The sequence below is a fragment of the Lissotriton vulgaris genome, chromosome 6 (genome assembly GCF_964263255.1).
Source record: "Lissotriton vulgaris chromosome 6, aLisVul1.2, whole genome shotgun sequence".
Classification (NCBI taxonomy): Eukaryota; Metazoa; Chordata; class Amphibia; order Caudata; family Salamandridae; genus Lissotriton; species Lissotriton vulgaris.
The window spans coordinates 1,604,152,908-1,604,179,638 of NC_141694.1; the positions used below are offsets into that span (position 1 = coordinate 1,604,152,908).

Sequence of the window (26,731 nt, forward strand, 5' to 3'; positions counted from 1 at the left end):
TTGGTAATTACTGAATCGGTATTTACCGATTCGGTAATTGCCATTGATTCCTATGGGCCTTGAGGCCCATAGGAATCAATGCCAATTACCGATTCGGTAAAATTACCGAATTTGCAAGGGGGACAGGGTGTCACTTTGACACCCTGTTGCACCCCTCAATTGTGCATGGGTGCACATGTTGCTGACATACATGCCCTTAGGGCATGTATGTCTGCAACATGGCACTTTTTTTAAAGCAAAAAAAATGCTTTTTGAAGGGTTTCCATTATTTACCACCAACTTCTAGTTGGTGGTAAATAACGAATTCTTAAACCCTTGTAGCACTGATTACAGTGCTACCTACATGTTGAATTACAGAATCTGTAATTTTACCAATTCTGTATTTTACCGAATCGGAAAAATTACAAATTCAGTAAAATTACCGATTCTGTAATTTAACATGCCCCTACATCTCAATATCCAAATACCGGTCCGAAACGGCCGAAAATCGGTATTTTCGGCCCTTTCCGACCAGTATTTGGATACCTACATCTGGCCCTTAGTCCCTATAGTGCAAACCCTATGCAAACATATAGAAGTCTTCAGGGAGACCTCACTCACTTTACACATCCAAGCACCTACTGAGTACGCCCATCACCCTGTACCAGACTCTTAGCGAGTAGGCAACCTTTTGGGTGCAATCAGTGAAATGTTAGTGGCCAAGGGGTCCCTTCGGCAATATAAAATATCCTTTAAGGCTAAAAAAACATTTTCCTTTGTTATGCCAGCCTCAGGAAGGCAGAGGATGTTAGTGCAAATCCATATCTGCAAGTCTTTGTAAATATGGATTGGTATCAAAATCCATACATGGATGCACAGGAATAATCATGAAATGCTCCCTTGATGCAAAGTAATGCCAGGTACTGCATTACAATTCATTGAATTACTTTTCGGTTATAATCTAATGCAAATAGTGATTTATGTTGATTTATAATTACAAACGAGAATTTTGAATCAGTCTTCATTTAGAAAGCAATGGAAAGCTGAAGCAAAATCTTTGAAAAATCTCAAAGAAATCTATTGTCATGTGTTTGATTGTACGTACACTTATAACAATAGAGGTCCCTTTTAATATTATTTATAGATTGTGATAGTAGACTATTATAATACACAAATATAAGGAAACAAATGCTACAAAACATTACATTTTTCTATTTTTAAATCAGTAAAGGTGATTCTGAAAATACATTTTTTTGGATAGGTTTTTAACAATTGTAAACATTTTTGTATGTTTTTTGTGGGGTTCCATTTGTAAAGTAAAAACAGTGCGCCTCAACATGAAATAAAAAAAAAACATAGTCCTTCTTGGGATACTCCCACATTAACTTGCACGATGGATGTGCTTTCAATTGCCAGACGTCCCCTGACTATATATTATTGTAAGTCCCCCAATAGAATTGCTTATTGCAGATATTACAGATTACAAACTTAGAAGATAATATTTAGTCCTTGAGGACTGGTAAAAAAGAAGGACATCCTGGTGGGCCGATGGGTTTTCCCCTGCTACCCCTCCATCTCCCGCTCCCTCTCATCTTCAAATGCCATAGTAAACCCACAAAAAGGTTCAGAGATACACCAGAAAGTGAAATGTGATGAGCCAAGCACAAGATGTTATAACGCCAAAGTGCTAATCGCAAATGAGGATGAAAGGATGGGAACTTCATTTAAATGTACCTAGACAGTGACGTCAGCCAATCCAATGTCTTACAATGTGTGTATGTGGTATTCTCATTGTTCTCCTGCAATACTGCAGCAGGACTGTAATACCAACTAATACCAAAAATCGAGGAAGTTTCACAAAAAAGACTAAAGGGATCCTCATTAACTGACACATTAAGAAAATCCCTAAGCTCAAACTTAAATAGAAATCAGTCTTTAATACCCTACACATCTTTTTTTGAAATTTTCCCAGGTCATGCAGTACTCCTGCTGGACCCAGAACAAGAAGTAAAACCCCCACAGAAACTTCCCTGGGACCTGTTATTCATTTTAGAGTCCTGTTGGATACCCTGGACCAGTGGAAAGTTAACAAATATATTAACAAACAGATATTTAGTTCAAAAATTAAAGCACACTACTGAAAATTCCCCAAAAAAACTGAAAATAACATTGAGGTTATACCAAACTATCCTAATACATTTTTCCTTTTCCTTGAACAAAATCAAAAACAGAAATTCATTGAAAACCCCAACGCTCAAATGATGTTATAGTTTGGTTTGGTAACAAAACCTTTTTTTCCTAAATTGATCAAGACTAGACAAAAATACAGCATATCCCACATAGACTACTCAAAAGACATCATTGATTAAGAAACAAAAATACTACACATAAATCCAAGCATTTTGGCATAAAAGGTTTGTTTTCCCTTCCCTTTACAAACTATTTAAAAAATCAAAAATGAGTTCCCAGATCCTTGCATATTTTGTTGTTTTTTTATCAAGATTAATGATGGCCATTTCTATCCCCATGAAATCCATAAATTCGTATCACGATTCTTTCACATCAGGCGGATTGCTGTTCTGCTACAATCTGTAATCCAGCAAGAACAACAGTGGCAAAGACAATACCCTTGAATCTTTCAGAAATTATTTCAGAATATCCTAGCAATATTGCTTCAGGTGACATAGCAATTTTTATTTTTAACAACCGACCAAACTCCTGTTTTACCTGTTACCAATAGGTCTGTACAGCCTGGCATGTAATAAACGTGTGAACTGGGTGAGCTTTGCTGGTATACCATCTACAATGTTTTGAATCTGCCCAATGTCCCTATTTATGCATCTATATTAAATGTCCTGAATACATTTATAATGGTGAATTTTAAGCCTAGAAACATATAAAAGCTTATGACTTACGTTAAATCTGTGCTGTACCTGCTCGGTTAAAATTGCTTTGTGAAGCTTCTGGGACCATTGATCCAAAAGGTTTTAGATATTGTTAGGCTGCTTCTCCAAACAAAGAGTATACACTTTGCTGATAAAGCCCCTTTTTTCAAGATATCAGCAGATATTCTACAAAAGTAATAGGGTTATGATTGCCCATGTGGCCTCCAAAGTAATTCCTGATCTGTAAATACTTAACTACACCCTGAACCTGGGATTAGATATGGACTGCTCTGTTTTATAGGGACCAGGGTGTGACCCAATGATGAACCATAACACAAATAGGGTGTGGTAGGGTCCATAATAGAAATATTTAATAATTCCACAGGAGCAATAGGAACAGATCATCACTTTATAATTGAGAATGATGGTTGAAGGATAGATTTTGTCAGAGTGATTGAAAGTAGGGCAATAGAATACTATGGTCCCCATTATGAAATAATTTAATCTCTCCTCTCCCAGATTTGCAAGTGGGTTTTATTTGCTTGGAAGCTTGGAATATGCCATAAATCAGTCTTAATTCTAGGGATCGGAAATGTATTAGATACAGCATTCCAAACTCTGTAGGGTCTTAAATCTTGTTCTTTTGAAATAGGAAGGTTCAAAAACTCCTGGTGCTGATATTAAGTCACAATAGAGTTCCCTAAGAGGCCAGGTTGTTGAAGAAAGGCCAAGAACGTGCAACAGCCTCATTGAAAAAAAAGACCAAAAATAAAACTTTAGGCATGAAAGTGCTCATCCCCTTTGCTTAGAGGTTGTTGCAGCTGAGAAAGAGCTCTCCATGGTTTCCTGTTTTGCCATATATTTTTGGACCATAGTTTTGGAAAGTGAATTATGAGTAGTGGCAGATATGCATTTACCACTGTCAATAATGCCACTAACAGGCTATAGGGCTCAGAAAATTATTCCCATTGTCAACCCTGTTAGCTTGGCTGCCGAGCAGGCCAGCTTAACTTCAAAGACAGGTATGTAAAGCATTTAAAAATACCAATTCAGTAAATAATTAAAACAAAGCACACAATAAAAATCTAACACCAACTTATAAGAATAGGAAATATTTTTATCTTTAAGATGACACCAAAACAAAATATTTGTATCTTTAAAATGACGGCCAAAAAAAAATAATCCACAGTAGGGAACCAGAGATATGTGTTCTTAAAGATTAGACAATTTACAGCGCTTGAAACCAACAGAGCCACTTTGGGACATTTGGTTGCCTGTGACAGGGAAAAATTCACACTTAGCAATTTTCTGGAGGATTTCTCAACAGACTTGTGTAGCCTCCTCCAGCAGGCTTAATTGCATTAGAACTTGTTCCTGAAGTTCCTCTTGTGGTTTCCAAAGCGTCCAACACACAATCCAATGGTCTGGAATCTCCAGGAGGGTCCATGAAAGTTAGGGACTTCAGTTCCCACAATCAACTTGTACTAAACCCTTACAAATCCATTGGTAGCACTCCATGCTGAGAATTCTTTGTGGTGATGGTCCGAGTGAGCTCTGTCAACCTGTAGCTTACAGGGAGTCTTCTCCTTAGTCCTTTTGAAGCAGGTTTGATCCACAGGTTTGTAGTTTCAGATGGTGCAAAAGGCAGAATTTTCAGAGTGCAGGACCTGGTGAATGCACATCAAACTCTTCAGCTTGGGCCAATTCTGATTCTCCTAGGTTTCAAAAGCAGATCTGAGAGGCATTGGCCCCCTCAGATACTTATTCAGAGTTCTCTGGGTTCAAGCAGAAATGCACTTTTGTCCAATGAGGTGCAAGGCAACACCCTGCACCTCATTGAACATGACTACTTCCTCCAAAGTGTGGATTAATGCTAACCCAGAAAGCACTATTCCGCCAAAATTCAATATGTCAGAATTTTCAGCATAGGTCGAAGAACTATCTATACCAGCCCAAAGGATGGATTTATCTGCGTAGGTCCACTCCCCCTACATCTGGGAATTCCTCCTTAATCCCCCATCTGGCTGCGGAGCAGAAGGGAGAGGTGTAAATTAAAATTGGTTTCAAAAGCTTGTCTCCTCCTACCCTTGAGAAGCAATATTTACTACCACTCCCCTTGACTTTTGCATTCCTGTGCCCAGCAACCTCTCCTCCCCGAAAGGGTTCCTAATCCCAGGGGTCATTTATAACCTCTTCAAAGCAGCCAGGCTAATCCACTTATCTCTGACAAATCATGACGGAGCACTACAGGGTTGAATTTTGGCTTACTGATAAGAAAATCTTATAACTTCTTGTCTACACCTTTTAGAACAAATTCAACAATACCATATTGTTGGATTTATCGTTACCATTCTATTGAGTACTTTAATCCTAGTTTTAGGGCTTTTCTTGCTCCAGGTATTAACTGATAAACTCTTCCAATGTTAACCTATGCACTGGGGATCTGCAATGGAAAAATGAACGGGGCAATTTATCCAATACCAGGGCCTATAAAATAGGTTTTATAAGGGCCTTGCTTATATCTACAGGACCCCCCACCCCTAGAGCACTTAGGGAAGACTTTAGGGGTTCTGAATATATCAGGATATTACAGGTCCTCATTTCACAGTGCTCCTAGCACAAACGTCGATTTTGACAAGCACTTTACTGTGGGGAGTGAAATGTGCAATTTTTCTAACCCCAGGAAATATAAAAATATTTTTATAAGGATTCTTCTAATAAGTACCTGATCCCCTGGCACACCTAGAGGAGACCCTGGGGGTACCCACCATTTCCAAATATTGTAGTTTATCCATTTTAAAGGGCCCAAAATAATAAAAGCTGAATTTAGGCACAATTTTCATTTTAAAAGCAGTCATGCAACACAGGCCTGCTTTTAAATTGACCTCAGGCTTCAACAGTGTACACATGCAAGTGCAAAAAAGGCTGCTGGCCTCTAAACTGCCCTACCATATTTTATACTAGGAACTTCAAGGTAGTTTCAATCCCCCTGACCTATATGTACTAGGGCCACATAGGGGAGACCATGCCAATTACAGGAGTACCCTATCCCATAGTGTGCCCTAGTGTATTTAGGTGTTTACTGTATTCTACATATGTCTTCAGCATAGAACTAGCCCTTGGCCTGGTTAGGCAGAGCATAGTCAGAGTCAGTACCCACAAATTCCAGTCATCAAAAAAATGGTGGGTGCCCAGGGCACAGGATGACTTTGCAACACATAGTCTGTCATCTTAATGAAAAATGAATAGGGGGTCAGATAGATAGGGAACGAAAAAACAAAAAAAATCATCTAGTAAAGCTAACATGTTTATGATGTTATATTCACCTTGAATACCAGCAGGTACATCTTTCCATTTGCTGAAAAGTTGTACAATACTGTTCATCGGTGGAATATAATTCAGGTTAAATACCTTATCAATATTAGGTGTAATCTGAACCTCGAGATAGGTGGCTGTTGTTACAAATCAAGAGTCTTAGACAAAGTGTTTACCATTATATAAGATTTAAGTCTTACCTCTATTTTAGGCATAGCCAGACAATATGCCATATTTCCTAGCTTCGTATTCAATTGCTTGTGATGCCATGTCTGGATTAGATGTAAAAATTGTCACATCATCAGCATAAGTGACAACCTTCCCAATGGATCCATTTATAACTACAAGTAGGATATGCATAGATTGAGTTAACATCTTGATATAGGATTCCCAGTATAAAGTAAACAGTTGAGGTGATAGGTGGCAGCCTTGATGTGTGCCCTGCATAATTGCAAACTTCTCAAATTGCACACCCATAGATACCACTCTTGCAGAGAGGTTATGATAAATTAGCTGTGTTCCTTGCATTAGCTTTGGGCCAAAACCTAAACTTTTCAGGACACAACAGGGAAAAGGCCAGGAGACCCATTTCAAGTGCTTTTTCAGCGCCCAGCAGGACCATGCCGGCAGGGACTCTGAATTCTACTGCCACATCAAAAACAGGGATGGCTAGGTTTGTATGAAGAGTAGCATCTCATATGAATCTAGCTTTGTTGTAAGGGGTCAACTCTACTATTAATCCAAGATTTGAATCTATAGGCAAAGAACTTAGAGTAGATTTTTGAATCAGCACTAATAAGCGATATTGGTTAATATGACCCCGAATTGAGTGGATCTTTATTTTTCTTTAAGAGGGGTGATATTAGATTGTTAGTATAAATTTAATGCAATACAGTCATAAATAGCGACCTAAGAACAGTAATATGCCTGGCATAAAATTATGCAGGAATACAGACGCATACAGTCGCCGTATCTGCTGAAGATCACCAATTGCCATTTTAAGTTCCGCCACTCTAACAGGGGCTTTGAACAAATCATGTTGTCTGGTGGTAATTTTCTGAATCTTGGTATCCTCCATAAATTTCCTGGCTGCTCTCTGTGATTCATTATTTCCTTGTGAGTCATGCTTGTAAAAAGCATTGCTTGCGTCCAAATAGTTGAACATGTGAGCAATTTGACGGAGGCCACCCTAACCCCCAATGAAAAATGTTAGGCTGCACCCCTATGCTCATATTGATCTCTAAAATTTGGGGATGCTATAATCATTTTTTTGCACAGACCCATAACATTGGGCTCATGTTTGATAGATGAGAGACGTTCTCTGGAATGTCTAAACAGAGTTAGTGGCATAAGATACCGGCTAAACTGATATGTAAAGGCCCTCTCTACATGAGCTATAATTTTGACTGCAGCTCAGCCCAAGATTTCTCGCGTCCATGAAACACTTGAAGAATCCGAGCCAGCCCTGAACTCTATGACAACACTGACTGGGTGGTAACTGCAGTAGTGCCTGCTACTGGGCGGAAGTGGCGTCGCGGGAGGGAGTTTCGAATGGAGAAAAAAAATTACTGACCTGAAATGACTTTTGGGCACCTCTGAAGGAAGTGACCTGATTAAGGTCACCCAGGTCACTCTCAACCTCCTCTAGCCTTCCTCTAATGAAGAGTCGATGACGCAGTAGAGAATACTAGCAAACTAGTTTATTCACAAAATATACTGCAGTAGAGTCCAGTCGAAACACCCTCCTATAGTGGCAGACAAGAAACTGGCTCTCACAAGCATAAAGTTACATTATGTATGTTGCGGAGCCCACTAAGACCCATTTCCTTTGGAAAAACACTGCTAGCTGTCGTAATACAATGGGGGCACAGAGCAGAAGTTTCCATTCAGCAGCCTGGTACAAGCTATCTTCTATTCAAGGTCGACCGGCCTATCCCCCCTTCTAGACAGGTGGGAGAAGGCCTCTATTCAGCAAGAAAGGCATGCGTTAAAGAGCAACTTTCAGCATTAGAGAAGTGAAACTTACCAGAGACTATTTCTCATAAATTAGCAAATAACAGTTTCGATATAAACAGGAAAATGGCGTCTTCGGGAGCTAAAATGGCGACACAGTTGTCAACATAGCAGACGTAACAACTGCATTTACTAAATGCATATACATAACTATGCATACATCATAATTTAGCTATATAATGCTGACATGAAAACAGAGTAAAATACAGGTAACATAACAATTTTACATTTTGATTCTAACACCTCTCATCCTTTATCTTCCAGTACCGGCCGGCAGCAGAAGAAGGAGGCACCCGGGGCGCAGGCTCCCCTGAGCGATTGATCTGAGTGCCATGGTTCGGCACTCAGACGGGTACAGGGACGCCTTGCAAGTTTCTCACCAGGCTGTGTAATGCAGCTTGGTGGGGAACATGCAAAGTGCGCAGGATTTCTTGGCCAGCCTCAAGTCAAGCGCATCTACGGAGTGCGAACGTCCTGTGCTGCCAGCCCCACCCTGACCATCACTGACTTCCATAGGAAGAATACAATGATAATAAAGATATGTTATTATCATTGTATTTTTCTTTTGGAGCAGTGGGGCAGCGCTCCTCCGCCTTAGCGGAGGAGTCGACACTGGGTAACTGGCAATAGTGGGATGCAGCAGCCTACTTAAGGTTACCCTTTCAGACTGCTGAAAATTTTAAGATATCGGTTGCAAGAAGTGTTTGATAACACAATTAAAACTCATCAGGGTACATGGTCTGTATAGTGAAAGTGTATGGCATTCCCTGCTAGTGCTATCTTTTTGTGATGTTTGTAAAAGCAAATGCTTTCACTACTGCTTTCAGAAATGTGTCCTTGTGAGCGGTTATGTTACACAAGTTTGTGTCCTGTAAATTTTAGATTCACCAATTTTCTAATTTGTAAAGTCTGCAGGAACAGCACAGCTTTACATGTAGGGTCACTGTATGGCAACTGAGAAGTTTCGATTAAAAGGTAAATATTCTTTGCTCTTTTATATACATATGTTATCATGCCATGCCAAAATTATGTGGATTGTTTAACTAGCAAGGGGAGGATCAAGCATCATTGTCACTGCTTTACAATGCTCTTTGTTTCCCACTTGACAACAGCTTGGTGAACTTCTGCAAGATGGCTTTGAAAACCAATTCTATGGCATCCAGTTCAAGAAGTTTTCCAATGGAGGGCCTTTTGCCGAATACAGAATTAACGTTTCCAGCGATACGCCTCATTGGTACATAACAAGTTACTTACATGTTATCAGCAAGTACAAAAACTTCAGCTCTTCATCCGTTGAAGGTAATACATATTATCTACATGCCTTTTCTTTATTACTGACAAATGCAAGTTTCATCCCTTCATCTAGGGGCAGATGACATGTATACTATGTGTAATTTTATTTTTAAGAAATTATTTTCATTGGCTTCAAATTAAGTTGATGTGACCTTAAAAAGAAGTGCGTTCAGTCAGCTGATGTCAATAACATCAGCTGACTGAAATGTCTCAATGCAGGGCAATGCACAGATTCATCAGCAGAGCTCCAAAGTTCCTAGTGCTCATATCTGCTACAGAAAATATTGTTATCCTTTTGCCTACCGCTAGATGAAAGAATAGCACCCTGAATCACATTTGTTAACACTCTAGATGGCATTTAAAGCTATTTACATTGATATTGTTATTATTATAATTTTGTATATGTTTAATTTAAGTGTTGGTCTACCTTTATTTTATTAAAATCCCAAAAATATGTAACTGACTACTATAAGAACATATAATCACTATAGTTGCATTAACACAACTAACTTAATTAAGCAAACTCGCTGCATTACTCGATGGACAGAAGACCGACAGCAAGTGGAGTATTAAGGTTGCCATGACTTCTAACGCAAAAAATCAAATGGCCTCCTATGCCATGGTTTGATAGTGAAAAATAGCAATAATCTGGGTAATGAGCCTGAATGTCACTGCACTTTGCATGGCTATGACCCTGCTGGCAGCTAGTGCAGCTTGCAGCATCAACAATGCAAAACATAACTCTAATCATGAGCTCACTATAGTTATACCAATATGTAACACCTAAAAGTAAAATGTAATTAAACAACACCTTCTCAGACCTTTAAATGGTATTTCCTTCATATTCTTCTCTGTCAAAGTGTTATGGGTAATGTGACATATGTTCTCATTTGTAAGATGATTTACAGCATGTACAGTTTGCATTTGTTTCATTAAGGTGAGTTCATGTGCATTTCTTTCGGTGTGTTTATGATTTGCACAGCTGTTGCATGAGCTATTGATAGTGGGCCTAACCAAATGAAGTATAGTGGATTTTCGGTTTAAATTTATAAGTGAGATTTTGAGTAAATATGATGAGTGAGTACATGTGTGAGTGACTATATAGAACTGTTGGTGAATGAGTGGATGCGTATATAGATGTTGGAATTACTGAATAGGTTGTTGTAACTGGTATTGGTATCCCCATTTTTTTTTAAATGTTAGTTTCTTTTTTTGAATGTGTGTATCAAAGGTTATATTAGGGTGAGAGGAGGTCTGCCACTCTTTCACAAGGATGATGTCATCAGTGATGTCATTTGAGATGTCATCAGTGATATCATGAGTGATGTCACTGACCATGTCATGAGTGATGTAATATGTGAAATCATCAGCAGTGCATTGCGGGCGCGCGAGTTATAGTTAGCTGAATTAACTATAACGGGGGAATTTCAATGGTTTTGTATGAGTGAAATGTCAAGCTAACTATAACGTGTGTGAAACCTATGGTTTTTTCAGTGAATATATATATAAACATTACCTACTGGTGGCCGCTATTGGGTAGTAAATGTCACGACCTACCTTCCATAGGAAAAGGTTTTTTAACTTGCCTATATCTTTGGCGCCATTTGAGGAACACACAACTTGCCTGGAAAGTTTGGGGCGAACCATCAAGTGGGGATCGAGAAAAGGGGGGGGTCAATAAAAATACTTTTACTATGTTAATTCCCATAGTGACATTGAACACATCTACAGCCCAAACTGCTGGACGGAATTACAGAAAAATTGGCAGAAAGCTAACTTGTGGTCCAGAAAAAGGGCTTTTTGTTTTTGGTGTAAATCCATTCAGTAGTTTTAGAGTTATTAGAAGAAACCCACATTTGTATATCTAGGGATGCGAACACTCCGCAAACCCTCCTGATCTTGTGCAGAGATTTGATTGGTTGCCAACACTTCAACCAAGGGAGGGGAACCACATGGGTCCCCTCTCTATTGATTTATGGCCATGCCCTGAGGAATGCATCCTCAGGGCCGAAAACAGCCTGGGGAGGAGGAGGGCATGCAGCTGCTTCTAATAATTGGCCGGGCCTCCCCATCCAAATTTTGCAAAGGTCTTCCTGCCTTTTGCCAGGTTGATCGACAGCTTCCTGAAAGCCGCCCCATGCCAATTTTGGTGACACATTCTTCATGCTGAGGAATATGAAGTGATCTCCACTAAACAAAGAAGCACTTACTTTAAATAGCTACGGGGAAGTACCCTTGTTTGGTGGAGATTTACTTCTTTGTGGTCTTGTTGTCCTCTCTTTAGGAGCATCAATGTTATCACAAATTTCCAGAAAAAGATGCAGGAGGAACAATCACATTCCCAAAATGTACACAAGGTCACTGGAGACAATCTCTTGTGATCCATCACACAGATGTAGTGTTGAATATGCACTGGACATTTACCCAACAAGGTAGCAGGTATTAATTAACCAGAAGAAAGAACTCCAGTTGAGTTAGATATTTTGCACAAAACTGTGGATTTTTGTTGGGTGAAGTGGCAGGTGTGGTTCCCTTGTGACCCAGTCAGTCGCACAGCTGCTAACACATCCACACATATGCTCAGACATCCACTCAGACACTCACACACACACTGACAGACCCACTCAGTCATTGGTACACCCATTTATAGACCCAATCAGAAGCTCACACACCCACTCACAGACCCACACCCAATCCCACTCATAGACCCACTCAGCCACTCATGCACCCACTCAAAGACCCACTCAGACACCCACACCTACTCACAACAGGCACTTATGCACCCGCTCAAAGAGCCACGCAGACACTCTCGCAAGCACTCACAGATGCCTTGGGATACTCATGTACCCACTCAAAGACCCACTCAGACATGTACACCCACTCACAGATACACTCAGACACTAATGCATCTACTTACTCACCCATACAACAAGTTACAGAGCCAAACAATCACACATATAGCTACTCAAACATCCACTTAATCAGTCATGCAATCACTCAGACCGACAGTCACTTGTCCATACTGAATCTCAACAGACCTACTGACATACCCATACAACTACTCTCACACCCACTCACACACTGTTACAACTACACACTCATTCACTCATCCTTACAAGCACTCAGATGACCGCTCACTCACCTATACAACCACTCACACAGGCATTCACTGTCCATTATAGTCCCCATCACCCACTCAGTAAACCAAATACCTACTCAAACAGCCACTCACTCACCCATACAGCCACTTACACATCCACTCTGCCATACAGCCACACACCCCCATCTGTACACCCATATTGTCACTCGCCCACCCATACATCCACTCACACAGCCACTCATGTCCCCATACAGCCACTCACTGACACACCCAGTCACCCACCAGTACAGCCACTCACTCAGCCACTTCCTCACCCATACCGCTACTCACACATTTATTTATTTACCCATACAGCTACTTATTTCCCCACTTAGTCGCCCATTCAGCCACTCACACACCCACTCACAGAGCCATACAGCCACTGGCACACTGATGCATATAGTCACAAAGCCACTCAGATGACTTGTGTTAGAAACAGTATCACTCATTAGTAGTACAGAGAGAATAGTAACTTGACTTATGGTGTAGCTTTGTATATATCTTTAAGTCTCAAAAACATTTACAAAACACACTCACTTGATGATGTCATCAGTGATGTCAATTGAGATGTCTTCAGTGATGTCACTGACCATGTCATGAGGTAATACGTGAGGTCATAGGCAGTGCATTGCAGGGCTGTAAGTAATAGTTAGCTCAGGTAACTACAGGACCTGTTGTTAGTGAAGGAAGCTTGCACTTCTGCATGCGTATACCTGGTCTCAGTGTGAAAATCTTGCAGGTCTGAATGTGTTAGGCCTTTTCTGAGTGATGTAAACCTGTCGTTCTGCATGTCCTGGACATATCCTGAGTGCCAGGACCTTGCACTTTCATATATGTAAGGCTTAATCTGAGTGAGGGAATAACCCACAACTGCATGTCCTTGAAAGCTTTAGAGTTTGCAAAGGTTGTACTTAGTGCATGACGTGTTTGAGTAAGGAAAGCTTGCACTTTTGGGTCTCATGAATATGTTTAGAGTGAGAAAAGCTTGTCCTTCTGCAAGTGCAGGACCTGTTCTGTGTGGGAGAAGCTTACAGCGAAATGTTTTAGATCTGTTTGGAGTGACTGAAGTTTACACTTCTGCATGTGTATACATTGTCTGAGTGTGGAAAGATTGCACGTCTGTATGTGTTAGACTTGTTTTGAGTGTCAAGTTCGGTGAACATCAGTTCAGCGATTTGGGCTGTAGGGATCAGCAACATTTTGCATGGGAGCTAAATACTTTTTAGGCTCAACTTTAACTTTTTTCCTCCTCTATAGATGTGCCTAAAATGTCATGCGCAGGACCTTATTTGTCAATGCAAGCGTTTACCAAATTTGATTCAGATTGACCAGCTGGTGATGCCACCTTCAGACAGCTCTAAGCCCCCTATTGTATGTGTGTGTCTGTCTAAGAGGAATAAAGAAAGGTCAAATGTCCGCAATACCCAGTCATGTGACCCAGGTACCAGCAACAGGCACTAAATAGCTAAGGCAGGAAAAAGCCAACTTTCTAAAAGTGGCATTTCCAAAATTGTAATCTAAAATCTGTGTTCAAGCCGTGTGTATATAACAAGCATTTAGGGTGTGGAACGATTTCTTAGTGGATGTGTCTGTCTAGTGTGTAATTGTGTGAGCCAGGTGAGGGGTCAGCTGTCCCGGTGAGCCCTCTCTTCTGCGGAAGTAAAACCCTCCATTTACTGTCTTGTGGTTGTCACCTGACTATCTAATCGATTAGTTTGGAGGTGAACTGGGAAAACAAGGGGACAAACAGGATCAACAACTCATGGAGTCTGCTGCTAACGGCAATACTCCCAGACTTAAGCATCAAACATTAAGAACGTTAGGACAATGGCCCATCATAAAGGGGTGATGGGCTTGGAAGGGTTTGCCCTAGGTTTCAACATATTGGTCTAAGTGGGGCTCGGTAATGATGGCTTGGGTGGGTTGGGAGGGGCCTACCTCTGTCATTATGTGGTGAAAGTCCATGAGGTCACAGTCTTCAGATGTCATGTGAACTGTCCGGTGCAAGTTAGTTTATAGTGCACAAGAATCAAATGTGTCTGTGGCCTGCGATTCTCTCTGTTACTGCATGTCATCTGCCATCTGTGGGGTCACCAGTGGTGGAGTTTGGGTGTCTGTTTGGGAGCCTTCCATTATTGTGTAGTCTTTGTCTGACAAGAATATATATGGGCCCCTCTCCCTCTCTTAGTTGCTAGCGCTGTCTCCTAGGGATGCCACCGCCTTAAGGGAACGATGGCGGTCCTTGATCACTTATTCCAGCACAGGGGTTGTGGCTGTCAAAGTTAACAGAGAAAGGCTCCGCCTGGTCTGGTGACATCTCCTGGGTACTTTTATCGCGAGGCAGTGGAGCCTTTCTCCAGATGTGCAGACTTTTCTCCTTGGTGCCTTCCTGCCCAGTCCCATGCATCCTTGGAGGTTATAAAGAAGATGGATCTGCTGTCCTTAAGGACTTTGAGGTGTGCCGGAAATAGCAAGGAGTTTTGGATGTTGAGCTCTCAGAGCCTCTTCTTCACCCCCAGAAAAGTAGCTCATTGATTTTTGACCTCTTGAGTATAGTCCAGTAATATAATTATTGTCTATTTCTCAAACCTCAGAGGCAATGCAAGCCTGGCAGCTTTCAGGATGGTGTCCCTGCCTTTAAAGTGGAGGACATGGGGTTAGGTGGTGCCCCCAAAGTGAGTGTATGAACTGGCACTCTTTGAGCCCTTTCCAGCGAGAAGAATGGCGTTAAGTCTGAGGTGGTGGTGAAGGATTTGAACAAATTGTCCAGGAAGGATCCAACAACATTTTTTTTCAGCATTTCCAGCCCTCTCTTCAAGCACTAGCACCCGGTGCCCGAGATCTCAGATTTCAGTTTGATGTGTCACGACCTGTGGCTGCAGCATGTCTAGGGCCTTTCCCCTTCTGTGACTCTGTCACTTTCTATCGGTGATCTTGATGGAATCCTAGCTCCACTACTCGGGAGACTAGAATGCTCTCCATAGAAAATATTGAGTATCCGATTGCTACCAGGACTTTGTCCCATTTGTCGTCAGGGTCATCGAGGGGCATATTGTGTCCACGGACGTAGGAGTCTCTGGTACTTTGCTCGATGGGTCAACCGCCTGGGATGACTGTACCGGCATGGCCAATGTTGGACTTGGTCCTTTTTGCAGGGTCATGCCTGAACTTTTTGCCTTCCTCCTCTATTTTTCTGACCTGTTGTTGGCTGTTTTATGACTCTGGGCACTTTACCACTGCTGATCAGTGGTAAAGTGCATATGCTCTTCCTATTGTAAATTGATGTATGGATTAGTGATTCCATGATTGGCTTGTTTGGTTTACTTGTCAGACCATATTACAGTGCACTGAGTGTGCCCAGAGCTTGTAACTCCAAATGCTGCTGGTGGGCTTGCAGCCCTGGTTGTGCCACCCACAGAAGCAGCCTTGTAAAATGTGTCTAAGGTCTGCCATTGCAGAGCCTGCGTGCAGTCTGGTACTGTCATGCTGACTGGGCAAGTGCACCCACCTGCCAGTCCCTAAACCTTCCCTTTTCTTCATATCAGTCACCCCTGTAGTAGGCCAAAGGGCAGGGTGCATTGTAAGTATAAGACAGGACAAGCCATGATGTGTGTGGCATGTCCTAATAGTGAATTACAGCCATTTTAGTTTTTCACTATTACAATGGGCTGTTAGAATTATTACATTATATAATCCTAACTGACTCAGAGAACATGGTAGAAATTCAAGTTTAGTATGCCTGAACTCAGAATGATAAAACACATCTTTTAGTGAAGTTGGTTTTAACATTCTGTGTTTGAAAATCCCACTTTTAGAAAGTAGGTATTTTCTTGCCTAACCTTTCAAGCCTGCCTCTGCTAGGTTGTGTAGTCCTTGTCTGGAGTTTGAGTGACAGTGCTGGGGGATTCCAGGAGACAGAATGAGTCCGCCCAGTGGTCAATAGAGAGAGCTGCATCTAGATGGGAGGGAGGAGTTGCACCTGGGACCTGAATAGGACAGTGCCTGCCCCCCACAGTGCTGGCTCCACCCCCGGTGGTGTGTCTGATGTCTCTGCCCTGCACTGTGAAAGGAGAGAAGGAATCATGTCAACAAAGTGCTCCAGAGCTATGCTTTCCCTCCACAATGCTGGCTCCACCTCCTGTGGGGCGTCTGATGTTTCTGCCCTGCACTGTGAAAGGAAAGAAGGAGTCATGTAAACAGAGTGCTCCAGAACTGGTTTGGACTAGGCAAAGGCTCCTCTGCCCTCAGCGGACAAAGGATTTTGGGGTATAAATATTGGGACCTTGATCCCAAGAAATTAGATCACTTCTGGACTACAAGAAGAAACCTTTACTGAGGAGAGGAACCTGAAGAAACTGAGGAGAGACTATCCCTAAGCTGAAGTGCTGCTTGGGGGATTGGCCTGCAGTGGTTGCCTGGCTACCAAAGGAAGGAGAAAGGAACTTTGTGTACTTTGCTTTCAACTTGTGAAGGATCTCCAAGGGCTTGGAATAGAGCTTGCCTCCTGCTGAAGTCTCAGGGACAACAGACTTCAACCCCTAGCTCCCCAGAGTTCTTTTGGAAGTGCCTGCTGCTGTTTTGGGCCTTCTGAAGGACTGCGTGTCGCAAGGAGCTGGAAGCGCGACTCAACGAGGAAGAAGCGTGTCGCCATTGCTGTTGCTGCCATTGCACTTCTGAATAAGGGTGTCGCCGCTGGAGTTGTCGCACTGCACCGCATCGATAGAAGAGTCTCGCAACGAAGAGGGAGCGGGTCGCCGTCGCTGCTGCCTGCCGTTGTACTTCTGAACAAGGGTGTCACTGCTTGAGTTGTTGCACTGCACCTCTTCGAGAGAGTCTCGCAAGAAGGAAGAAGCATGTCGCCGTCGCTGCTGTCGCACTTCTGAACCGGGTTGTCACCGCTGGAACTGTCGCAATGCACCACATCAAGGAAAGCGCCTCGCATCCCTCGAGAAGCGCGCCGCTGTCAGAGCTGCTGCCGTCGCATTTCTGAACAAGGATGTTGCCGCTGTAGTTGTCGCATCATGCGGAAGCTTCATGCAAATGTGGGAGAAGAATGTCGCAGCTGAAGCTGTTGCCGTTGCACTTCTGAACAAGAGTGTCGCTGCTGCAGTCCATGCATCGAACCGAGAACCTCTCGCATGTCTGGAGAAGCATGCCACATCTGGAAGATCTGGAAGATCTTCATGTCTTTATTTCTTTGCAGCGGGACTTTGCCGCATTTCCATTGCTGCGACATTGCTTGCTGTGGAAGCGCAACGCATCGTAAGGTACATTGACGCAAAGTGTCGCATTTTAAAAACTGAACTGAACTAATCTAAAACTACCATTTTAAAGTAACAGTATTGTATATTTTTGTCGTTTATGGTCTAGTGGTAAATCTATATAAAGTATACTTATTTTTAATACAAAACCTTGTGTGGTGTCCATCTGTAGTGTTGTCACTGGATTACTATATGTGGTCACAAATGCTTTACACACTGCCTCTGAGATAAGCCTGTTCTGCTTGTGCCAAGCTACCAAGGTGGTGAGCAGGAGTTATTTAGGAGTGTACCCCCTTACCCTGACTAGAGGCAAGGGTCCCTATTTGTCACAAGTACCTACCTGTGCCAACTAGAGACCCCCACATCTTACAGCCTATCTTAGGCGTCCCATAGCAGAGGCTGTGTCAGTCAGCTGCAAGTAGTAAATGAAGGCGGGTCAGACCCTGCCTAGCTCAGTCACGAGGGGCAATCTTTTTGAGTTTCTCAGGTTTTGCAGCAATCCTCAAGAGTTCCCAGCTCCGGAATGATGAGGTGATGGTACTCTGCCTGGTTTGATGAGTCCTTCAATGGTCACCTTTGGTTGGGTACTGAGGGTGCAGAGTGAGGTGGGGAGTTAGGCTTATTGGAGGTTGTCTGTGATTCCCCAGTGGGTCCCAGTGTGGCCAGTGTGGAGGGGGTTAACTAGCACCTCCCATTGGATGGACCCTGCAGCCGGTACAACCAGAGGCAGCAGCAAGTGAAGTTCTCCTCTTCCCAGGTTGGAGCAGCATGTGTCTGCATGTGGGTGTTGTGAAGTCTCAGGGGCCCGCTGTGTTAAGGAGGGGCTAGGATAGCCCTCCCTTTGTCACAGTGGTCCAGAGCATAATCCCTGGATCCTGCTGAGACTGAGGTGCGAGGGGTGTCCGCTCCCAGTGGGGGGCTGATCACTGTGATGGGGTCTCATTGCTCTCCGCCTGTGTTTGCAATAAAATGCAATGGGCATTGTTTCCCTCTGTCCGGTGTCTTGAGGCTGGGTCTGGAACACCCAGCTGCTCCCCCAGGCCTCTCATCCACAACCCTACTTCCTACCGTTGCACTCTGGAGCTGGTGATGGAGAGCAAGCCTGTCACACTGACTGGTCAGAGGCTGTTCACCTTACTTAGGAAGGCCTCGAGTATCCATCTGGTGAAGAGGCTGACTCAGTAGGCTTCAGAGGCTGCAGGGGACCATAGGCCTCTCCCAGCACCTGTGCTATCCGCATGGTAGTATGTGCTGCCTCCTAGGGCTCACCGGCCCTTCATGTCTCACTGCTCTGCCCCAGTGATTTTTGGCATTTTTGGGAGGTAGGGGAGAAGACAAGAAGTAGGGAATTAAGAATCATGGATAAAGAAAGGAAAGTTTATGAGATTAAAAGCATATTTCTGCTAGATTTATCAATTGAATTGAAGGCAGAGGCTGACAAAATCATCACTAGTGGGAGATGGAGTCCATTTAGCCAACCTTGGATGCCAGAGGGCATTCAGGTCAAAGTATGATGCAACAAGAGCATCCAGAGTCATAGCCATCCTGGCTCTCTAATCAGTGGCTGAAATAAGGGCAGTTTATGCTTCATTCAAATAATTTTTAGGATCATTTTCAAATACAGGGATGATCAGGTCGTTTTCCTTATTCTGAAAAACAATATCACCAGTAGCTCTCTTTGGCATTTAGGAGGATTGCAGTAGGGAATTTTGAATCCTGAAAATCGATGGACAGACTATTGTTACTACAATATTGAGGGACAAAATGTTGATAGGTAAGTGCACAGAGGGAGGTAATGATTTATTATTCTTAACTCCACATCTGTGTACCTTGAAATATATATCACCAAGGTATGTGAATATGGAGTTAGGTATAGAAAATGTATAGAAACTTTTCTTTCGATATTTTGTCTCTCGATATTCTTGTAATGATATTCTATCCTGTTGATATTCCGAACTCAATATTCCCTGCCTACACGTTCTAGAAGAGAATGGATTTGACTACATCCTCACTGCTCTGGTCCTGCTCTAAGAGTGCTCTCATGCCAGAAAATGACCATCTCAAGAAACTGATGTGACTTTTACAAAAAATATAACCCCATTGAAGTTGATTAAAGAAATCTACATCAACTATATATTTTTATAAATAATATTAAGGACACAATATTTATGTCAGATGATATTTCTGACTAAGGTTTTCTGACAATCAGCACAATAATAAAAGATCAGGCAACAAAAATAGATTATGTACAAGAGACATGAACTCCAAAATGAATGTCAACCACTGACCTTGAGTGAGAAGACCACACCTAGCACTTTGGAAAAGTATTTTTAAATAAGATAACTGTAATAAAGTCTAAAGGTTTTGTTTTATTGTTGTTACGAATAAATATAGGAATGTCTAGTAACAAATTCCCTACTTAATAAAAATCTGATGGAATCCTACAATTGGCTAAGTGAACCTGGCCCATAAGACCCTCAACAATAACGGCCCCCCCCTTCTCAAAGAAATCTTAATCCCTTACAAAGTGAAAAGAGACCTCTGGTCCAATGGAGAAAATCTTATTTCAGTTCCCAGAGTTAAAAAAGCCAAAACCGGTGGCCGCCGTTTTTCGGTCCATACGGCCAAACACTGGAACTGTTTACCACGAAGTCTGAGGACAGAATCAAACCATCTTCGGTTCAGGAAATCCTTAAAGACCCTCCTTTTCCCCCAAACATAACTTCAGTCAGATGGCCGGAAGCCTCAGGAGAAATAGCTCAGCGCTGGGATGCTCATCGAGTTACTACGCGCTTTATAAAACCATTAAATAAATAAATAAATAACCAGGAACATACTGAGGGAACGAAGAGTAATGCTTTCACAAAAATGTTGCTTGTTGCCCTGCTGACAGGAGGGGTTCTATTACAAATGCGCGAGTAAGCTATGAGCAGTGTTTAGGTTGGGTTAAAACAAGGCCCTCCATGCCAAGGGGAAACACCGTGTGCAAGCTAACAGCACATGCACTGGGTACCAGCATAATTAACAAATAAAAGAAAATCTTATGAAGCCTCAAATAGATACATTTCCATGGTAAACTGCTGCAAGTTCTATTCCCAAACTAGGAATACAAGCCCCTCCTAAAAAGGAGCTATGCTGAGTAATATAAGATGTGTGGGTGGGCACCTGGTCCATATTACAGAAGTGCCCTGGGGGCACAATGGTTTTTTGTGCCTGCTTTGTGTTTTCTTGGGTACTTTGGCATTACAGAATGAGCCGCCAACACTTGTGAGACCCCCTCCATAATACTGATAGCGCTGGAGCATGTGTAGCGCCAGCTCTATCATTAAAGGACATTGCCTCATTTGCATTGGGGATGATGGCCCCATGCAAATGAGGGAGTCTCTGTACCCATGCTGTATGACAGACCTGGGGGCAAAGGAAAACATACTTTTAGGAGGCGCACTGAAAGTTTGCCACAAAAAGTTGGTACACTTTCAGTACACTTTCTAATGACAACTCTCTAGAGCAGAGGTCTTCAATCTATGGAGCGTGACCCCCTCAGGGGGTGCATGGAGTCATAGGAAGGGGGCACACATTCTTCAGCCTTACTGTCAGCACACATGGACAGCCAGCGCATGTGTTCTCCATGACCATGAACAGTGTCCTTGAATCTTGGCATGTCTGCAAGCATATGGGACAAGGAATCCATTCTAAAATCCTTTAATTAATTTTCTTTTCTTCCAACAGTTGCCTGTGACAGTGTGAAATATTTGTACATCTCCCATGTCTTTAGCACTAGATTCACTGGCCCTTAAGGCTGAAGTGTAGATACCTAAACTTTGGGGGAGGGACCTCTACAAAAAAGAAGCTTTAAAGCAATTAACCAGCACTGAATGTTTTAAAAGAATCACAGAAACAGAATATGAAAATGTGATCCTTCTTTATTCTGAAAGACTGAACGAGTGGACAGAACAAAACTTATTGAGCCGGGATGAGTATAAATTCATAAAGAAAGATAATCCAGTAACCCCCGTATTCTACCTGATACCTAAGGTTCATAAGGACATTTTTAATGCACCTGGCTGACCGATTATTACTTCCTGTAACAGCATGTTCGAGAATACTTCTAAATATATAGATTTTTTCCTCAATCCTATTGTGAAAACACTCCCATCATACATAAGAGACTTGGCTGATTTTCTTAAACATATTTATGATGTAAGATGGGATGCTAATATGGTACTGGTAACTTTAGACATCTCAACTCTCTACATAAGTATGAAACATTTGGATAGGCTGAGAGCTGCCAGGTATTTTTTGATTAAACAAGACCAATGAGATTTTCAGCACACAATGACAGGTGGGTTGAAATTATGGCATGGTGCCTCACTAGGAACATTTTTATGTTTGGTAACAAGTTGTTCCAACAGGAGCAGGGAACGGCGATGGGCGCCTGCTTCGCCCCCAGTTATGCTAATTTACATCTTCGCTAGTCGGAGAAGTGGATGTTCAGAGTGCCGGAATTGGAACACTGGTCATGAAATGTCCTAGTTTGGCTGAGATTCATCAATGCTATTTTTGTGCTGTGGCAGGGCACGGAAACAGATGTGAAACTATTCATTGATGACATGAATAAGAATATGCTGAGCTTGAATTTTGTTTGACGCCATAGTAAAATAACCATCAATTTTTTAGATGTCAGAGTGGTGGTGAGGGGAGATAGGTTAGAAACCATGGTTTTTAAAAAGCCTACTGCTGGAAATACAATATTTCATGTTACCAGGTCACATCCAGCCCCTCCTTATCAGAAGCATTCCATTTGGTGAATTTTATAGGGTTCGAAAAACATTTAGCACTATGGATGATTACCTAATTGTGGAGAAGGAAATGATGAATTTGGGCATTCACCCGTGGACTTCACTTGCACATCCATAAATCACTCACAGGTGACATCTCCACTTCTGTAACTTAGGCATTATTACTTTTGTGGACTTACATGGCCACGTGTGACCTGAGGCTTTTGTTGACACTTAAGGTAACTTGTGAGTCAAAAAAATGAGGTGGTGGTGTCAGTCTTTGGTATCCTCTGGGCCTAGGAATGTCAAGTGCGGGCACGTTTCGTAAGTTGTGTGGTTTGAGCAAGCTCTATGTCAAGTTTATTTTTCGTTCAATATTAACGAAGACTGAAGCGCACCACATCTTGTGGTGGAATACAAGAGATGTGAGACCGGGCATCCCTAGACAGGTTACACTATCAGCTGGGTTTTACCCAGAGGTCGAAATGTTGGTCAGGATTTGAGGGGCACGGCATGCCCATACTTTTTTTGAGTTATGAAAAATCATTCCCCTACTATTTGTAAAAAGAAAACTGTCCTTGGAAGGTTAATTCCAATAGTTTGAATGCTTCAACTGGAGTGTTATTTAGTGAGTGTCCTATACTGTGAAACCCGGGCAGACAGCTGAAGAAGCCTTCCTGCGAGTGTCCCTGCTTACCTGAAAGAAATACAAATGTGCACCAAAAGTTACTCTGCAAATATAGGGGGTGATCTGCAAATGTAAAGGATACTTGGGAACCGGTAATTGAGATGAGAAAGATGTCTTCTCTTTGAGTTGTGAAGTGCGGGCTTTTAATTGTATTTACATAGAGATTACTACCTCTACTACTAGAGATTCGAAGGGACACTTATGTAAAAAAATTGCATTATGTACAGTCTGGGTATTACTAAAATCTATATTTTGGAAGCACCATTTTAAGTAAAACCTTTTGCGCATTTTGTAGCAGTCTATCTTATATTGTGTGTAATTCAAGTATTAAATAATGTCTTACATATTCACAGTGCTTTCTGTCACAGGCTCTGACCTCATAGCACTAAAAATACAAAAGCCCCTGCAATAACCTAGATTTAATTCTGTTTCTCTGATTACACACAGACCTATGCAGAGTATTAACTAATAGAGTTTTCATAGTGTACTTGTTGTATTTCCCACTGAGTAACAACTTTTTATATTTATTTTTCATTTATGCTTCCTGTTATTTTATATGTAGCTACCTGTTCCTGTTACTTTATATGTAGCTACATGACACAGAAAGACATTAAAAAATCTTACAGAATACACAGTTTAATATTATTTCTCCACTGTAAAAATGATTTTCCATTATAATTGGGGGTATTTATGGTTATCGATGATGAGGAGTACCAGTTTCTAGAAGTTAGTATCAGGATGGGTCTCGGCATCAAGAAGTTTGAAGACCTCTGCTCTAGAGGGATACAAGGGGGTCACCACTGCACTACTTATTTCCTCCTCTGTCTCTTGGGAAATGATCAGCCTGGTTCTGAAGATCCTCTCCTGTTTCCTCCTCCTCCACCTGTGCTGAGCAGCCAGTAGTTGCAGCCTCCTAGTAGTCACATTCAATACCGCCATTGTGGAAACTCCTGATGCAACGCCTGATACTGAGCCACCTTTTATAGTATGCACACAGTTACCACTTGAAAATGAATCAGTGCAAAATTGCATGTGCAACCAGACGTTTTTGCGATCAGTCGCTGATTGTGACAACCTCGAGTATGAGGTTTGCGAGTTGCAAATACAGAGTCTGTATTTGCGACTCTCAAATATCGGTTGCAAAAAATTGAGATTTTCAGACTGTAGCATTGCTATTTTTGGTTAGCGAATGGCGTTCGTATGTTACAAAATGCCACATTTTCAGTCGCTAACCAATTTACAAACGACGTTCGAGTCTGAAATCATTCGTACATCTAGTCCTTTGTACGAAGGTAAACTTTTGACTGGGACTTAGGCCTCAGGATATACGACCTGCGCTCCATCGCTGTTAGTCTAAAACTTTGACTTTGTCCCTGTGCAGCACGACAAGATAGCCAAAAGTGGCGCTTAAATCGTTTTGGCGCTATAATGCAAAATTTTTGATTTAATCTTTCAAAAATCGTATCTCCGGTTACCTACTTTGGATTTTTGTTATTTTAATGCCAATTTTAGAGATGGAAATATTCTCTATTGTTATAAATTGGTGTCAAATATTTAATTTATTGTGCCCTTTGATCCAGCGAGGCTCCAGACAAAACCTGCAAAACCATCACCATACTCCCTAGGAGCTATTCACATATTACTCGTCAGTGGGGCCCATAACACCGCGAGTCATCTGTATACACACATTCACCCTGCTCCCAGGATTGGTGAAGATTTAGGGGAGAGCTGCTGGATTTTAGCGGAGTGTCTTATTTCATACTAATAATGTATACACTATATACATCTGCAATTTATCAATATTACCATGGTTTTATTTTCTAGAAACATTAAAACACCCCACCATTATTGTCAATGGATCTGCTAGTGAAAGGTAACTAATGGACAACAAGATCAGCTTAATTCTCCATTTGTTTAATTTTTATTTAGAGACTAAATCTTCTAGCATGACCTTACTTTTATTCACTCTATTTTAATAATCATTTAAACATTTATTGACCTATAGAGAAAGAGAAGTTAAATTCAAACATTAATATTTATTAGCATAACAGTTCTGAAAATAAATTGTAAATATATTACCAAGATTTCAGGACACGGACATCAGAACAAGGACAAAACAGTTCCCAAAAACCACCTCTCTATTCTTTCTTGATGTTCAACTCCCATCAGGACTCCGCACCCATTCAAAAGTTAAAGTCCAGAAAAATTCCAAAGTCTTTACACCATAGTAAAAGTTTGTCAATCCAACATTATGTCGTGGCGCTAAATAAAATCGAAAGAAAGACTTTTTCTTACTTCCAAACGTCCTCTTTTATACCCTTTTTCCCTAACTTATCTATCTAAGATTCAAAACTTTTAGGGTCCTCATTCATTCTTATCAGTCGAATCAAGGGGTGGATGAGCATAACTTCCCCTCCTCATTGTCCATATTTCCTCCAAATCATCGTAAAATCAAATAAATAAAGTCTCAATTGTCCTTTGACAGTTCTTTTTGCTTGTGTCCTTTAAATTGTTATTTCAGATCATTTTCCCATGCTCACGATGCGGACATACAAATTGTTGGCACTAGCTCGAACGTCCAGGCCACGTTGACCTTGACCCTCGCTGTACAGGCACAGGCTGCTTGCACTTCTCTCGAGCACAGTGGCGCATGCGTACATCATCACAATCTCGGAGTCTCGAAACACTTCATCTTTTTGTAGGCTGCATGGGCCATAATGGGAACTATTATAGAAACAAACCAATTAAACATTAATTTTCAAAGTATAGCCCCTGTTTCTACCTCCCCCCATTCTAAGGTAACCCTGTTAGTTATTACCTAGCAGTTTAGCCACATATAAGCATGGTTTACTCACCATTCTCCATCATTACTGCCACAATTAGAAATACAAAAAGATTTTAGTTAGATTATGACATTTGCGCGCAGGATTAATATAACAACTTCACTTAATTAGTAAATTTTGATTCGCAACACAAGCAAATTAGTATCCCATGTGTATTTGTGTGTGCATTCTATTCTATGTTGGTTACTTTCAAAACCACACGATTAGTACATATTACTGTTATAGGGAAATTACTTCAGGAGGGGTATACAAAAACTTTTGTTTTCATCCTCGCTCCATCAACTCCCGCCTTTGGTGATTTATCACCAAATAACACCCAAAGTTTTGTAAATTTTATCTCAACATGTTTCAAATTCTTTCAATTAGTATGATTTATACTCTAGTCTCTTCTAGTTTCTTTCTATCTTGATAAAGTTTCTCTTTGAACTCTTCCATCTCAATAGCACCTTTTTCACGTTCCCTTTCTTGTCTTTCTTCAAATTCTTTCTTTATAGACCTTTTAATATTTCTTCTCTTTCTAAGTTTACAACTTAATCT

General features: G+C 41.6%; 1 protein-coding gene across 1 annotated transcript in view; it reads left to right on the forward strand.

Moving 5' to 3' along the window:
• The window catches only part of LOC147709194 (uncharacterized), a 575,919-nt gene that overhangs the window by 440,743 nt on the left and 108,445 nt on the right, over nt 1-26,731 (forward strand). Inside the window, exon 21 of the mRNA XM_086925447.1 lies at nt 9,305-9,491. Within this exon, the coding sequence (XP_086781573.1) occupies nt 9,305-9,491 (187 nt within the window). The remainder of the gene's footprint in view (nt 1-9,304; nt 9,492-26,731) is intronic.